Source organism: Gobius niger, assembly GCF_951799975.1.
Source record: "Gobius niger genome assembly, chromosome: 21".
NCBI lineage: Eukaryota > Metazoa > Chordata > Actinopteri > Gobiiformes > Gobiidae > Gobius > Gobius niger.
Genome location: NC_136872.1, coordinates 16947681 through 16963408, shown reverse-complemented (window position 1 = coordinate 16963408; position 15728 = coordinate 16947681). Strand labels below are relative to the sequence as shown.

At 41.2% G+C, this 15728-nt stretch overlaps 1 protein-coding gene and 2 long non-coding RNA genes across 3 annotated transcripts in view; 2 read left to right on the top strand and 1 right to left on the bottom strand.

Annotated features, from left to right (window-relative positions):
- Positions 1 to 10224, bottom strand: part of LOC306980801 — a 20419-nt gene extending 10195 nt beyond the window's left edge. The window contains exons 1-3 of the long non-coding RNA XR_013794050.1: positions 10140 to 10224; positions 10020 to 10073; positions 9895 to 9953 (exon numbers count right to left, since the gene is read on the bottom strand). This is a non-coding gene — a long non-coding RNA (uncharacterized lncRNA). The remainder of the gene's footprint in view (positions 1 to 9894; positions 9954 to 10019; positions 10074 to 10139) is intronic.
- Positions 890 to 1759, top strand: LOC306980803. The gene is made up of 3 exons (XR_013794051.1): positions 890 to 958; positions 1031 to 1057; positions 1608 to 1759. It is a non-coding gene; the product is annotated as an uncharacterized lncRNA (long non-coding RNA).
- Positions 5775 to 6657, top strand: LOC306980623 (uncharacterized protein; the record flags this gene model as incomplete). The annotated part of the gene is made up of 3 exons (XM_079580049.1): positions 5775 to 5896; positions 5994 to 6260; positions 6326 to 6657. Exons 2-3 carry the CDS (start codon positions 6038 to 6040, stop codon positions 6655 to 6657), a joined length of 555 nt encoding a protein of 184 aa, XP_079436175.1. The 5' UTR covers positions 5775 to 5896; positions 5994 to 6037.
- Positions 10225 to 15728: the final 5504 nt, after the last annotated feature.

Genomic DNA, 15728 nt, shown 5'->3' with positions numbered 1-15728 from the left:
CTTTGTCTGTGAGAAGGAAAATTCCTGAGCAACTTTTCTACAAGCAAGAAAGGCTGTTCACATGTATTTGCAAATACCTTTGACTTCTCTGCTTGTGAATAAATCATTCAAACATTTTAATACAAGTTGTGTATAAGTGAGTTTCTTGCCTTTCCTCAATATAAAATGCAATAATACTTAACTGCAAAGTCTGAACAGCAGGGCGGTGGAAGGTTTGAGTCGGTGTTAGAGAAGCTGCAATATTCATGTTTTTTGAAGGCACATAAGATTTTTCCTCACTCTTGTTTCAACAGCGAATACTTGGGCTACTTTAACTTCAGTTAAAAGAGCAAACTTGAGCTTTTATTGGAGTAACATTTGACCCAAAGTATCTTTACTTTTACTCAAGCTGCTCATTGTCAACATCTTTTTGGCGCTCTGTTTTTTACTTGAAGGTAAATGGTCTCAACTTATATAGCACTTTTCCACCTACATTAGGCACTCAAAGCGCTTTACAGCAAGGATCCACTCACCCATTCATACTCTAATGCACGCAGACACTGTGGGTGAAGTGTCTTGCCCAAGGACACAACGACAGTGTGCACTTTCAGGAGGTGGGATTCGAACCCCCGACCTTCCGATCACGAGACGACCCGCTCTACCATCTGTGCCACCGTCGCCCCAGGTGTTGAAAGGTGTTAAAAAGCATAAACCACATCTATAAACTCCCCATCGTCCTTAACTTCCACACACATTAGTTTGAGGCACGACCAGTAAAGAAGGAAATGCAAATAGTGTTAATATTAACTGCAGTAAATAGAAATAGCGTAAACCAGCTTTTAACTTCTTCTTTTTATTCTCAGATGGTTTCATAGATATTCAGAGTGTTTGAAACCTCCCAAACCAGTCGCCAGCTGCGCTTTCTCAGCAGCACTGTGGAGGATGGGGTTGTCCCTGCTCAGGAGTCTGGGCTTCATCTGTGAGTAATATATTTCTCTAAAACATCCTTAAACCAAGATATTCTACGGCAAAAACTTTTTGTTTGTTTCAGTGTTGATCTGGTGCAAGTGGAGCAAAGGTAAATACATACTATTTATTTATTATGGTTCTCAAAAACACAATATATGTGAAGTGAATCCATGTAGAAGCTATTATTCTTTCAATCATAGACATACACGTCAACACTAAAAACGTTAGAAGAGATTTTAGACAATAATTATTATGAGTATGAATTTTTAACCACTCGAATCAGCTGCACGCAATTTCAATTGTAATTCATGTTTTTTTTTTCGACTGAAAATATTGAATTTCTCCAAAGCAAGTATCTCCACAGTGAGTTTACTATAAGATCATCCATCCTTCCATTTTCCTCCGCTTCATCTGGAGGCAGCAGACTGAGCAGAGACGCCCAAACAAACTTCCCTCTCAACAAACAATTCCCTGTTCTGAGGAATTTGCCATTATTTGACAGATAAGATCACACAAAAATCAAATTTAGCAATGACTGTAGGTTAAATACTGGTTTAACATAGTATAATGTAGGAAATAGATATACTATTCCCCCCGGACCTCACTTTGGGAACCACTGCTTTATATGATATCGTTGTTATTGTTGTTTTCTCCAACAGCTTGTTACAACTGTGAGATGGTGGAAGTGAAGATTCCCGATAAGTCTGTGCATGTGGGGGACACCGTCACCTTTTACTGTTTCCGCCTAATAATCAACGTCGGAGATACGTTTTATAAAGACGACGCCGCTGTGATCCAGGACAGCAGACTCAGCATTTCCGATCACAATAACAGGCTCTACATGACCATCAGCTCCGTGACCCGCTCGGACCAGGGCGCTTACCAGTGCGGGTCGAGGGGGGGACTGTCCAATGCCAAAACGTTTACAGTGAATGGTGAGTGTTTTACGTTCAAACAAATTTAAATTCAAATAAAGGTAGTCCATTTTGATTGGTTCAGCATTTCAAATAATAATAGTTATCACCAAATGTGTGCTTGGTTTAAGGAGGCAATACAGGCAAAATGTTATTTCTTTATTTCTTTATTTTTTACTTTTTTTTTTAAATCAAGTTTCAGGTTTTGGGCAAAATTTATATCTTTCACTAGCCTGGCTAACACCAGACTAAAATCACAAGTGATATTTAGTCTGGGGACCACCAATTCATTTTCTCGTAGGAGAGGTGTGGTTTACGATCGTCCATAGTCGTTTATTGGGCGATACGAAAAAAAAAAAAAAAAAGTCTCATGCGTCTGCACGTAGCCCCAGCCAATCATATCATCGTATGAGATGACGTATGACGTACCCGCTGTAAACTTTTGAGCTAAATTATTTAGAACAAGGTCTAAAGCTTGATCAAAAAATACCATCGTGTCTGCTGCTGTCATGTTGGATCCGTAAATAAACTTTTTTTTTAAATTATCCGTAAATAAACTACAAGCTTCCATATATCGAATAGCGCGTCATCGTCTTGCCGTCCCTCCTCGCTCTGTGATTGGTTCCCAAATCCACCGGAGATTTGGCCATGGTCACCAGGCTGTTGTGCAGTTCGAAATAATTCGAGCGCACACAGCAGCCTGGTGTTAGCCAGGTTAATCTTTCACCTGAAAAACAAAGAAAATAGCTTATCTTGACAATAACGTGTAATTTTTTGCAGTGATTCAAAGTGTCTTCAAATTGAAAATTGTAAATTTCAAGGGCCATTTCCCCAAAATGCATTTTTCTCACATTGATGCAACATTATCTCCATATAAGTAATATTTACAGACTTCAAATTTTCCAGCCTTGGACTATTTTGAAGTTGTTTTCTGGGGAGTTTTTTGGGAATATTTCATTCCTAGCCTGATTTATTGACTTTTGAATGTCAAAAAATTAGGTGAAATTTCAATTTTAAAATTTAAAATTTAATTTTCAATTTTTTTTTTCAATTTTCAATTTCAATTAGTTTTTCCACTTATATACAGCTTATTTTAAAACTAAACAAGATATGCAAAATCCCCTCTGGAAAAGACTTGTGTCACCAAAATTAAACCTGCCTCAATCCATTATTCAGATTTTGTTGCCAAAAATATATGGAAAATTTGTGGCATTTTGGGGCATAAAAGGCGTTATTTTTTTATATGAAAACATAAAATGACAGAAAAAGCCATCATGGGCGTCGGACTGGGAGACTAAAGGAGTACCCAGCGCCTGAGTACCCAGGGCCCAGTGCAGGGTGGGGGCCCTCAAAAGTGCTGCAAAAACTGTTCTGTATGTATAATTGATACTATAAGAATCAAACACAACAGGGCTGAAATACAATGGTTGCTAGACAGAATTTTGCACAAACAATCATGATGGCCCCTTTAAAAATAGCAAACAAACAAACAAACAAACCATGAACTAAGTATCCATGTGTTTTTTAGGTCGACCTATTTTACCTGGTTAGGCTATATATAATTATGTTATAATAGAAAATAAATGAACTGCACTGTGAAATTGTCACTGTTAACCTCTTAACTCCCATCTGAACCAAACGCATTCTCTCCAGTTCAGCTTTACCCAAATCTGAAAGCTTCTTGACTGGCGCTGACAGCCTATAGACCATAGTAATGGTGCATTTGAAAGCTAAGACCACGTTGTTCCCGTGTCGTCACATTTTTGTCGCATTTTTGTCACATTTTTGTCGCATTTATATCACTTTTTTGTCACATTTTTATCACTTTTTTGTCACTTTTTTGTCATTTTGTCGTCACATTTTTGTCAAATTTTTGTCACTTTTTTGTCGCATTTTTGTCGCTTTTTTGGTACTTTTCTGCCACATTTTTGTCACTTTTTGTTAATTTTACGTCTCGTTTTCATCACTATTTTGGCACTTATTTTCACTTTTAAAAGAAATCAAACTTGTGAAAATGCACTCACTTCAGGTGGGAGTTAAGAGGTTAAATAACATAAAATATGAGTGGGGGGTCCACCAAGATAGTTTGTACCTAGTGCCCAGAATTTGGTGCTACGCCCCTGCTTGCCATACATGATTTTGTCATATTTATGCCAGTAATCTACAGCAGACGTTTCAAATTGATATCTCTAAATTTAAAATGTTCACCTATTCACCTGCAGTGTCAGGCAAACTGATAAACAAACCCATACACTATTCGCCAACACAAATTGAACACTATTAATTATTCAAAGGCCAAAATGTAATGTAAACTTGTTTCTTTTCTCTTTCCCAGCTCATAGACGCTCCACCTCCATCACAGCCTCCAGCCCCGTCCCAGTAGGGGGCAGCATTACACTGAGCTGCTCCATACGGGGATTTGGATCTGACATTCTTTGGTTCAGAAGCAAGAACTCAGAGTCTGAGGCTGAAAAACTCACTGAAACCGGTTGGAGCCTCAGTGTGTCTGAAGGAGGCGTGTACAAGTGCAGAGGGCAGAGCGGGGGTGACTTCTCAGCCTCCGTGTCCAGTGAAAGTGACGCGGTCAGTGTGATGAGAGCCGGTGAGTTCGGCTCTGGAGATCCACAACTAAAAACAGCCATTCCTAACTCATAGTCATATAAGCCAAATACTGTTTCCTTATGAGCTACTTCTATGAAATCAAAACTGCAGAGAGCTACACTTTGATTACATGAGCATACAGTTACAGTACCTACATGTGTGTGTGCTGTATTCACTCAAACTCAGTTATTTGGAGAAAACACATTGAGTACAGTGTTAGGGAGTTACTGAATACATGTATTTGGAATATATTTAAAATACTCCTTTTGAGCAGCTGTATACCTGTATAGTTTGAGTGTGTTTAGAATACAGTTGTTTCCTAAAATATGTTAAATGTGACATCACACACAATAATAAGCTGCACCTCCAGGTCCAAACTGCTGAGAGTTTCATTGATAAACACAGCAAAAAACACAACTACATCTGAATCTCAAGAACATCAAAGTATTTTAGGGGATCAGAATACAACAATCTGATTAGACCAAGTTACGGAATACATGACAAAATACATTTCTTGGCACGTATTCGGTATTGTGTAATCAAATATAATTTCAAGGTATTCTCCCCAACACATTCTTTGGATTAGAAAGCAAAGTGGGTGACGTGTTTTGCCTAAGGACACAACAACAGCTCTGTTTTTGTAATTACTCTGCCCCTATGTTTTCTTATTTCAGAAAAAAAAAATCTAGTAGAACAACAGTCAGATCAGAGCAATGCTTCTCATAATTTTACAGATTATGTCGAAATTATGATCAATTTGAGTTATCCTAGATGTCAACAGGCCATCTCTCATTAGCATTGAGCAATAACAGTAATGACATGAAAATATGTTTGAAAACAGCTGTGGCGCTGGATCCAAACTGGTCTGTGATGTTTGTTGGAGAGAAACTGACTCTCAGATGTGAAGTGGAAAACAGAAGAGCTGCTGGATGGACATATCAATGGAGCAGGAACAACAGGATCTTATCTGGAACAACCAGAGAATACACTGTCTCCAGACTGACTGACTCTGACAGTGGAGTCTACAGCTGCAGAGGAGAGAAAGGCCCGGACCACAAGACTCTGTGGAGCAGCACCACCTCAGTCACTGTCCAGAGTGAGTGATTGACTTACTATATCATTTCCTATCTTTGTGGAAGTTAGTGGCATGAATCATATAAAAAAGTGTTCATATTTTGTAATTCCAGACAAACCTGTGGCCCGAGTGAGTGCAGACACAGAGCTGCAGACAGGGGGCAGTGTGACTCTGAGCTGCTCGGTCTCTCCCTCTTTCTCTGGATGGAAATATGAGTGGAGCAGAAACAAGCAGCTCTTCACAGATGGTTCCTCTGAGCTCAGAGTCTCAGAGGGAGGAGAGTACCAGTGCAGAGCCTTCAGAGGAGACACTCCCTACTTCACTGAGCTCAGCCCCAGCTTCAGGCTCACACAGACTGGTCAGTTTGTCTGGAACCATCTCTCACATTTGTATAACATATGCACACAGTAAAGGTTAATGTCCTCCTGTTTCACATCCTGTTTATCTGTGTCCAGTGTCCAGCGCGGCCTCTCTGTCGGTCGACCCTCACTGGCCTCAGATGTTCTCAGGAGAGCAGCTGACTCTCAGCTGTGAGGTGCACAGAGCGGAGGCTGGGGGCTCGTATGAATGGAGGAAATCTGGACAGAGGCTCCATCACAAACAAAGTCACATCACCATCAGAAACACGGCTCCCACAGACTCAGGCTCCTACAGCTGCAGAGGAGTCCTGGACCTCACAGTGACTCAGTGGAGCCGCCCGCTCACTGTCCACGTGTCTGACCGTACGCTCTGTCGTCTCATATGACGTTATAAATGTGATGATCTGACTCTAACTCTGACTCTGCAGGCGTCCCCCGCCCGCTCCTGTCGGCCTCAGTGTCCTGGCTCAGTCCTGGGGCTTCTGTGTCTCTGAGCTGTGCTGTGACAGCGCCCTCTGCAGGATGGAGCTATCACTGGTACAGGGCTGTTCCTCAGACACAGGGGTACAGATATGAGCTCCTCCCAGAGGCCAGTGCTGGTACTACACAGGACTCCTTCAGCGTTCAGGGCCTCACCAACACAGCAGCGTTTGTGTGTCGAGCGGCGCGAGGAACTCCACGCTTCTACTCTGGACACAGTGACCCCTCCTTCGTCTGGTCTGCAGGTACATCCCCCACATGTTCCTCTGAGTCTGACTGAAGCCCGACTCACTGAAGCCTGACTTGTGTTGTTCAGATGCTGAGGCCTCGGAGTCTCTCTCGGTCAGTCCTGACAGAGCACAGCACTTCACTGGTGATGTCATCACTCTGAGTTGTGGGTTCAACTCCACTGACACCGACTGGAGAGTCCAGAGGCTTTATCAAAACAAACTCTCTACACAACAATGTGGTGAAAAGGCAGATCAAACAAACTGTGAGTTTTCTTTTACTGAGAAAACCAGTGCAGTGTTCTGGTGCGAATCTGGATCTGGAGAAATGAGCAACGCACTCAACATCTCGGCCCACAGTGAGTTGTCGATACACATCCATGAAAAATATTGTTGAATAGGAGTCAAAGTACAATGTAATGGTTCCAACTTTTACCAGGTGACATCATCCTCATGAGCCCTGTGCCTGCGGTGACTGAGGGACAGACTGTTTCTCTCGGTTGCAAACCAAAGACTGATGTTCAATTCTTCAGTTTTTATAAAAATGGAAAACTCATTCAAAATGGGACCAAAGCAGAGTTCAACATCTCTGCAGTGTCCAGGTCTGACGGAGGATTCTATAAATGTGAGGCTCAAGAACTAAAACAAAAGGAACAATCAGCACCGAAGACCTGGACGTCTGCAGAGAGCTGGATGTCTGTACAACGTGAGTAGAAAAATCTAAATGAAATGTTTTATCGTATAATGTACCATAATATCGCTTTGCAGCCGTTCCCCCTAAAAAGTCCCTCCCTGTGGTGTGGGTCTGTGGGCCTGTTGGTGCTGTGGCTTTACTCATCTCACTGTTGCTTCTGTGGCGCTACAAAAAGTATAAAGGTAACAGATACACCTTAAATTAGACCCGGCTCACATCTTTCTTTCTCCACTCGTTTAGTTTTTGGAGTATTTTGAAAGTCAAATATTGTCTGCTGTGGCCTTTTAAGGAACCACTGTACTATACATCCAGCTTCTTGACTTGAGAGCCTCATTTGAAAGCTAAGACCTACAAAACTAATCCAAACTTTTTAAGGTTAACCTCCTTTCGGACACAGTGTCAATGATCTTTGGGCTGCTAGGGGGCGAGAAATTACAAAATATATTACACTACAAGGTCAAATACGCACAAATATCAACTTTATTTTCTCACATAAAAGTTGAATAATGCCTCTTTAAGAGTCATAATAATCACAATATTATTATTATTTCTTTTATTTTTTATTTCTTTTATTATTTTTTTACAGATAAACGCCTCGGCAGGTTGGTGTACATCAATAATGAGTTAAGTTTGTTTAAAACATTCTACAAATGACTAATTGTGTTTTTTTTTTACAGTGGTGTTGACACTGGTGTGAGCGGTGACGGACAAAACATCTCTGACAATAATCAGCAGCAGTACTCGTCTCTTCTTCACAGTCAGTTCAAGTCTTTTTGGTTTTGTTTGAATTTGAGTCTGATTATTGGAGATTTTTATTTTTTCAACCTCAAATCTTCAGGCGATGACCACGTCTATGAGTCTATCCGAGGATCAGAAAGCGATCACAATGCAAGTACATGGGATTTTAGAGTAAAAATGTAAGATATTCAAATCTTCAATAATTAATAATACTTTCTTGCAGATGCGGATCCTCTCGCAGAAAGAAAGAGACTATATAAATGTTACAGCCAACATTTCTACATAGAACAACTGTTGATAAAGAATGTGTTCATATTAGCAGCTATAATGATCGGAACAGAGAGGCCGTCGACTCATTATCCTTTCCAGTATTGTAACATTGATAGATAAATAAGTAAGTGTTGTAACTTTGTACATGAATGAGATCTCCTTGGTTTTGTTTCGCTCTATTCCAGTGGACTGAATATCGTCCTGTATATTCAGTCCATTGCTCTCTTGTACTTTGCTGCTTCAACAATAATAAAAAAAAAAATTCTTTCTTCTCACCCTATTTGAGAGTTTTCTCTAGAACATTTCTTAACCTATTAACCCCCCCTGAACCGAGCACATTTTCTCCAGTTTGGCTTTAGCCAAATCTGAAAGTAAAGTTCATGGTCATAAACACCTGGCCGGAGGATAAACCTATTATATATATTTAAAGGGTCTAGAAGCAAGTTAGCCATTTTATGCTCACTACTGCCAACGCAGGTTACACGTGTAACTGCACCTTCTATATTAAGTTTGTGCATGACGGCACTTCGGACCCGAAGTAACACCGTTTTTAGTGACAGTGCAGGATTTTAGAGGCAGTTGTGGTGAATATATCCGCGCTCATTCTACACATTAGGACATTGTTGGAACATGTAGGGGAAGGAAAATACTTAATTTTAACATTTTTAAACTCTGTATAGTCCCTTTAAATGATACAAGCTCTAGCTCTAATATCTGTGTGCTACGGTCAGCTAAAAATAAGCTTACAAATAAGCTCCAACAGGTGCAACAGAACGTTATCAACCTGAGCAGTGAAACATTTAAAAAAAAAAATATATTATTACAACTTTTAAGTAAAAAGGTCGTGCCCGAAAGCATTGACGGCTGGGTTCTTGGATATTAAAACATGGTATCAAAAATCAGCCTCTTCTCAATGTCCCATAATTTGTTTTTAAAAGAGTCAAAAGTAGGACAGTCCCACAGTTCTGGAGTTATATTTAATAAATTTGTTGAATCGACTTGTGGGGTACTCTATGCCCGGGTGGACAAGTTTTACATTCCGTGTTTGGATGGGAGTTCTTTTAATGACTGGACACAGGGACTGGAAAGCCTTTGGGAGTAAACCACGTAACATCATTGTAAAGCTTCTCCTGTGTTTTAATGGAGCCAGTTTGAGTTCTTCATAGTTCCCATCTGGTTACATGAGTGGTATAGTATGATCCTAATGGCTCGACGTTGGAGTTTTTTCAAGCGGTTAGTTTGTGTGATGTTTAAAGCGGCCCAGACAGGTGACACATACTCAAAGTGAGGTAGAATATAACATTTGTACAGTCTTGTTAAAAGATTCTTGTCATTAACAGCGAGGGAGAGTCTACGAGGAGGAACGTTTGAGATGCCACCTTTCGGCAGGCGTAGTCTACTTGTTTGTCAAATTTGAGGGCGTTTGTAAGCCAGAATCCTAAACTCCATAACCAAATGTAAAGTTTTATCAAAAAAGCTCATACTGCCCTTCATGTAAAAGGAAGTGCGAATGTGTTATAAACCCAAATAGGCGCATCTTGAATGATTGTTTTTAATACATTTCCCTTTTAAACTTAAGCACACACACATACTAGTTTTATGAATCATGGACTGTGACATTCCTATAGTCGCTCGTCTCTCTGTCACCTGAAAAAAGGATTGTTTTGTTAATATTCTTATTTTAAAATCGTGCTTAAAAAGCCTCTACTGTACCGTTCCCACTGTCTGGCATTGCTCCATGGATAGACTCGTAGACGTTGGCATCACCTGCAAAATAATGGTTGAAAATGTTTGAAAAGGCTAAATTAAAGTGTTTTATTTGGTTGAACTGACCATGAAGAAGAGACGAGTACAACTGCTGCTGATTGTCCACGGTCACATTTTGGGCTTCACCTCCCGCACTACTTTCAACATTTCTAAACCAAAATATATAGAGTTAAAAGAATGAAAATCAAACCAATAAATCACTGATATCACAATTATTAACTAACCTGTTCTGTTGGCTCTCTGTAAAAAACATTATTATTGAATACATTAATTATGCAAATTTTATTTATATGTTTATTTGATAGGGACAGAACAAGAAGCATTGTTACAATAACCGATGCCATGCTCATAGGCCGTATAGCTAAAAGCTAGTTCGCAGGCCTGGTCCCTGTGAAATGTGTATGTAAATTTGCTACAACATTAAAATCTTACCTCTTATTTTTTTGTACCAAACCAAAGCGATCAGTGGGAGGAGAATGAGGAGAATGAGAACACAAGCCACACCAACCACTGCAGCTGAATTAAACGGTGTTGATTCAGCTAAAATGACCAGAACAAAAGTAAATTCAACCAATATGTCTTTCTATAGCTCTGTAGAGGCCCTATGCAAAATGTTGCCCGGGGCCCCGTATTCAATAAGACACAATGGATTCATAGGACTTAAGGGAAAGGGAAACATAAAGTGGACATTTCTTGCCTAATTGTGACATATAAACATTATTTTGGACATCTCAGCATTGATGCTCTATATTATATGATTTCAAACTGCCCAGGAGTGCCCTCTGCTGGGAGGAGTAGGAATGGAAAACAAAATCAAACAATTGTAGGCCTATATCTAAAACACTGCCTTCTCCATTCTACACAGTTGATCTCTTGTGGTTATTGCCATGATGGTACAATACTCAAAATCCCCCCCCCCCCAAAAACCCCCCAAGCAAACCAAAACAAATAAACATCTTGTAAAATGAGTCCTGACATATTCTATAGTAAGAACTATATTTTGCAAACCTCTGGCTTAATGTAGTAGGGTAGGGTATTATGTTCTTATGTAATAAAGTTGCCTTTAATTTATACGTTTTACTCACATTTTTCACCGTCGTTCACAAGGTTATCTGGAGACACACGCTTTTTATCATCTATAAAATAAAGACAATAATATTCTACCTCTGTCATTGTATTCACTTGATATAATCAAACTTCACAAAATATACACGATTCAGTCCATTATCTCAATCGTTATGACAGTTCTCTATCTATCATCATATATTAACCCCCACTTTAACGAAGCGCATTTTGTCCAGTTCAGCTTTATCCAAATCTAAAAGCTTCTTACTGCCTTGAGACAAGTGTAGCACCTCCTTTGAAAGCTAAGATCATTTTTATGTTGTATTGCTGCCGTCACTTTTTCACCTTCTTTCTTTTTCCATCTCATTTTTGCCACTTCTTTGTTGCACTTTCATTGCTTTTGGTCTCACATTTATGTTGAGTTTTTGTCACATTTTTATTGCTCTTTTAGATTTGGGTAATGCCAAGCTGGGGGTCAAATGTGCTTGATTCTGGTGAGGGTTAAGAGGGTAAACTGAGGTCTATTCTCCATGCCTTTGGCCCATGCAGCTCCCATTACACTTCAGTAAACTCACTCGTTTCCTGGATGCTGATTGGCTCACTGAACGGCGTGTAGTAGGCGGGGCTTCCTCTCCCTCCTCGGCACCAATAGCGCCCCCTGTCAGTGACACCCAGAACAGCTGCTTCTGAGGTCTTCAGCAGAGTGGCCTGTGTGTCTTTGAACCAGTAATACTCCCATCCAGATGAAGATGGGCTGACAGAGCAGATCAGTGTCACTACGCCCTCTGCTGGTAAGACTCTTGTATCTGCACTCAGGTTGGCCTTGGGGCTTTTTGCTAGTTACAGATCAATCAAACAATTATACAGAATTTATATAGTTTTTGTTTTACTGTTACACTCTTTCAAAAACCTTCGTAATTTATTTTTTCTTACCAAAGACGACCAAAGTGATGGGATTGCTCCACTCCGTTGTGAAGAATGGGTCCTGCTGGTCTTTAGCCTGACACCTGTACGTGCCGCTGTTGGCTGCTGTGGCGTTGGGGATGTACAGAGCTCCGTCGGTGTGTTTGAGATCTGTGTTGGGTCTGCTCCATTCATAAAGCCACTTCACAGAAACATCCTCGTACACGCCGCATCTAACCGTCACGGCTTCTCCACTGAATAAAGGCAGCCAGTTCGGTCGCACAGACAGTTCGATGTTGTAGCTCGCTGGGGGAATGTTTAAACGAAGATTGAGTTAGCTCTTCTTTGTTTTTAAAGGAGCCAAAATTGTCCAATCAGACCTACAGAATCCCATGCTTTGTGCTGCCAGATTCTATGGCTAAAACTAAGCAATAAAGCAACATATATGTATCTTTGTTGTACCAAACATCTCACAACACAAGAGATAGTATACTATATTCACAATGTTTAATGTTGAGATAGAAAACTCCTACCTTTGTGCTCGATAGTCACAGCATTACTGTCCTCAGTGAAGTATGGTGGGTCTCCTCTGCCTCCTCTGCAGAAGTACACTCCTCTAGAGTCCACACTTATTGTACCTGAGTCCAGGTAGCCGGAGCCCCCACGGATCCTGAAGCTTTCCGTAAAGTCCCTGCTGTATTTGAAGAAGAACATCTGCAAGACTTGGGATCCAGCAACTGAACACGTCAGAAAGACATTGGCTCCATCTGTTATGAAGGCGGTGGAAGCCCGCAGGTCGGCCGTTGGCTTGTAATCTGCTCAAGAAAGAGATAAGATAAGATAAACCTTTATTGAAGTGCAGCTGATACAGAGATTATTGCACATGTTACTTCACAGTCTTATTGTACAGTCTGACAGCAGTGGGGATGAAGGCTTTGCGGCAGCGCTCCATCCTGCACTGAGGGTGTCTCAGTCTGCCACTGAGAGAGCTGCTCAGCTCCTCTACAGTCCCGTGCAGTGGGCGGGAGGTGTTGTCCATGATGGAGGTGAGCTTGGCTAACACCCTCCTGTCACTCACCTCCTCCACAGAGTCCAGGGGGGAGCCCAGGACGGAGCTGGCCCTCCTGACCAGCTTGTTCAGTCTGTTCTTGTCCCGCTCTGTGCTGCCCGGGGCCCAGCACGGCAGAAAAGAAGTGCTATTGCCAAGTGTCTTAGCCACAACACAAAAGTAGGCACATGGACGTGGTTTTAGCTGAAGACGTGTCTAATCTGGGCTCTGTTTCATATAGCCAACATTCTATGGTTTATTCAGGCAATCTCAGGGCTCTCTGAGTTATGTTGCAAAATCCTGGAAATACTGATCAGAGCTCTAGGTAGCAGAAGGAAGAGCCACATGAAGTCGATTTTGCAAGATATGTCACCTTCAAGCCTGACTTTATAGCTGATGAATAATTAAATTCAACATAATGATGATATGACCATATGACTCACTTGTAACTGTTAAGGTTAGAGCTGGACTCCATTCTGTATAGGAGTACAAGCCATATCTCCCCTTGCACCAGTAGCCACCAGAATGGGCCTCTGAAGCGCTGGTGATAATGAACTCTTTCTTTGCAGGAGGAGCGTACTGGCTGTTCGTCCTCCACTCATAACTCAAGTCGTGTGACAGATCAAGTTCACATTTCACAATGATGGTCTCGCCAGGAAAAAAGACCGGCCCATAGCTATCTTGAACATGTGCTGTAGCCTTGTTTAATACTGCAGACACACAGACATGAACAAAAGTCACATTGGAGAGTTTAACGTAATCCAGGGGTCTCCAACCTTTCAACGGATGGATGGATGGATGGATGGATGGATGGATGGATGGATGGATGGATGGATGGATGGATGGATGGATGGATGGATGGATGGATGGATGGATGGATTGGTGGGATGGATGGATGGATGGATGGATGGATGGATTGGTGGGATGGATGGATGGATGGATGGATGGATGGATGGATGGATGGATGGATGGATGGATGGATGGATGGATGGGTGGGTGGGTGGGTGGGTGGATGGATGGATGGATGGATGGATGGATGGATGGATGGATGGATGGATTGGTGGGATGGATGGATGGATGGATGGATGGATGGATGGATGGAAAATGCTGACTTTTCAACCTCTGCCTCCATGCTGAATTTGTTTTGCTGCTTGCTCAGATTAATGACATCTGCAACAATATTGTTTTTTCTCATTTCTTTCATTTACAAATTAGAAGACATTTTCAGCAGTCGAAATATTACAAGAAAGTAAGCTATAATCTAATTATCAGGTTTACAATTACAACGCGGCCTTCTGTGGACCCACCACCTGCAGGAGGAGCCATAGGGGCTGGTGCAATGTGATGCGACCCAGCAATGGACAAGTGGAAGAAAATGGATGAATAGATAGACAATTACAACGAATGTATATATATATATGTATATGTACATGTATATGTATGTATGTAAAAGGTTGGAGATCCCTGACTTAATTCATCAAAAACTGGGAATGTATTGTATTTCAACACTCACATTCTCTCTCGATGTAGACGGCATTGCTTTCTTCACTGGAGATGGAGAATTCGTTTACACCTAACTTTTTTGTTCCTCTGCATGTGTATTTCCCAACATCACTCACAAGGATGGTTTGTGTGTCATAGGCCATGTTGAACGTTTCTCCATCTACTGTCCAGTCGTATCTCCATTCACTTATAGAATCATTCACAGCGCAGCTCAGTTCAGTCAATCTCTGCATACTTCGTAGCACTCTGTCTCCATGTACCGTCAAAAACGCCTTGGGTTTGTCCGCTGTTGAGTCCAGAGATGCAGTTAGAACACGCAATAAAGGTACCACCAAGCAAACGAAAAGTAAAGTTTCAGAAAACACGTTAGTTACCAGACACAGTGATAGAGACAACATTGCTCTCTTTTATGCGACTGGGTAAGCCCTGCTCAGAAGCGACGCACTGGTACTCTCCACTGAAGTCCACAGTCAGGTTCAGCAGGTGAAAATTTTGATCAGGACCCGATTGCACTGGGCGTCCGTTTAACTTCAGAGTATAGCTCCACTCTGAATCCCCTTCTTCAATGTCACAAAAAACACGCACATATTCTCCAACGTAAAAATGAGATGCTCTGGATAAAACTATCAGTTCAGCATCTACAAGAGAAGTAGGGAACAAGGTAAATACATTTCCAGACAGTTCCCTTAAATGTGCGTTACCTTGTGCAGACACCATGTTCAACACTAAAATACAAGAAAATGTTAATAATACAGAATCAAGAAACATTTGATCAGGCTCTTTCAAAGCAACACACTCACCGGGTAATAGCAAAACTGCAACCCAAACGAGTCCCATTTTGAAAAGAGGTGATCGAGGACGCACTGCAACAGGAAGTGCATCAGACGGGTGTGTGTTGACATTTTTTAGTGGGCAATTCCTCTTTTTCTATGAGTTTTACTTCCTTAACCTATTATTTGTAAAAGTAAGAAACTTTATTGTGAAACATTTGTAATACCCATAAAAAGACCTCAGAGATACAGAATCCATCAGGCCTGAGCTGAGGCAAGGTTATGATCTCCCATTCTTTCAGAGCAGCATCAACCAATAGCGATGAATGGCCGACAAAAACATATGTCACTGTCAGCTTTTCTCCC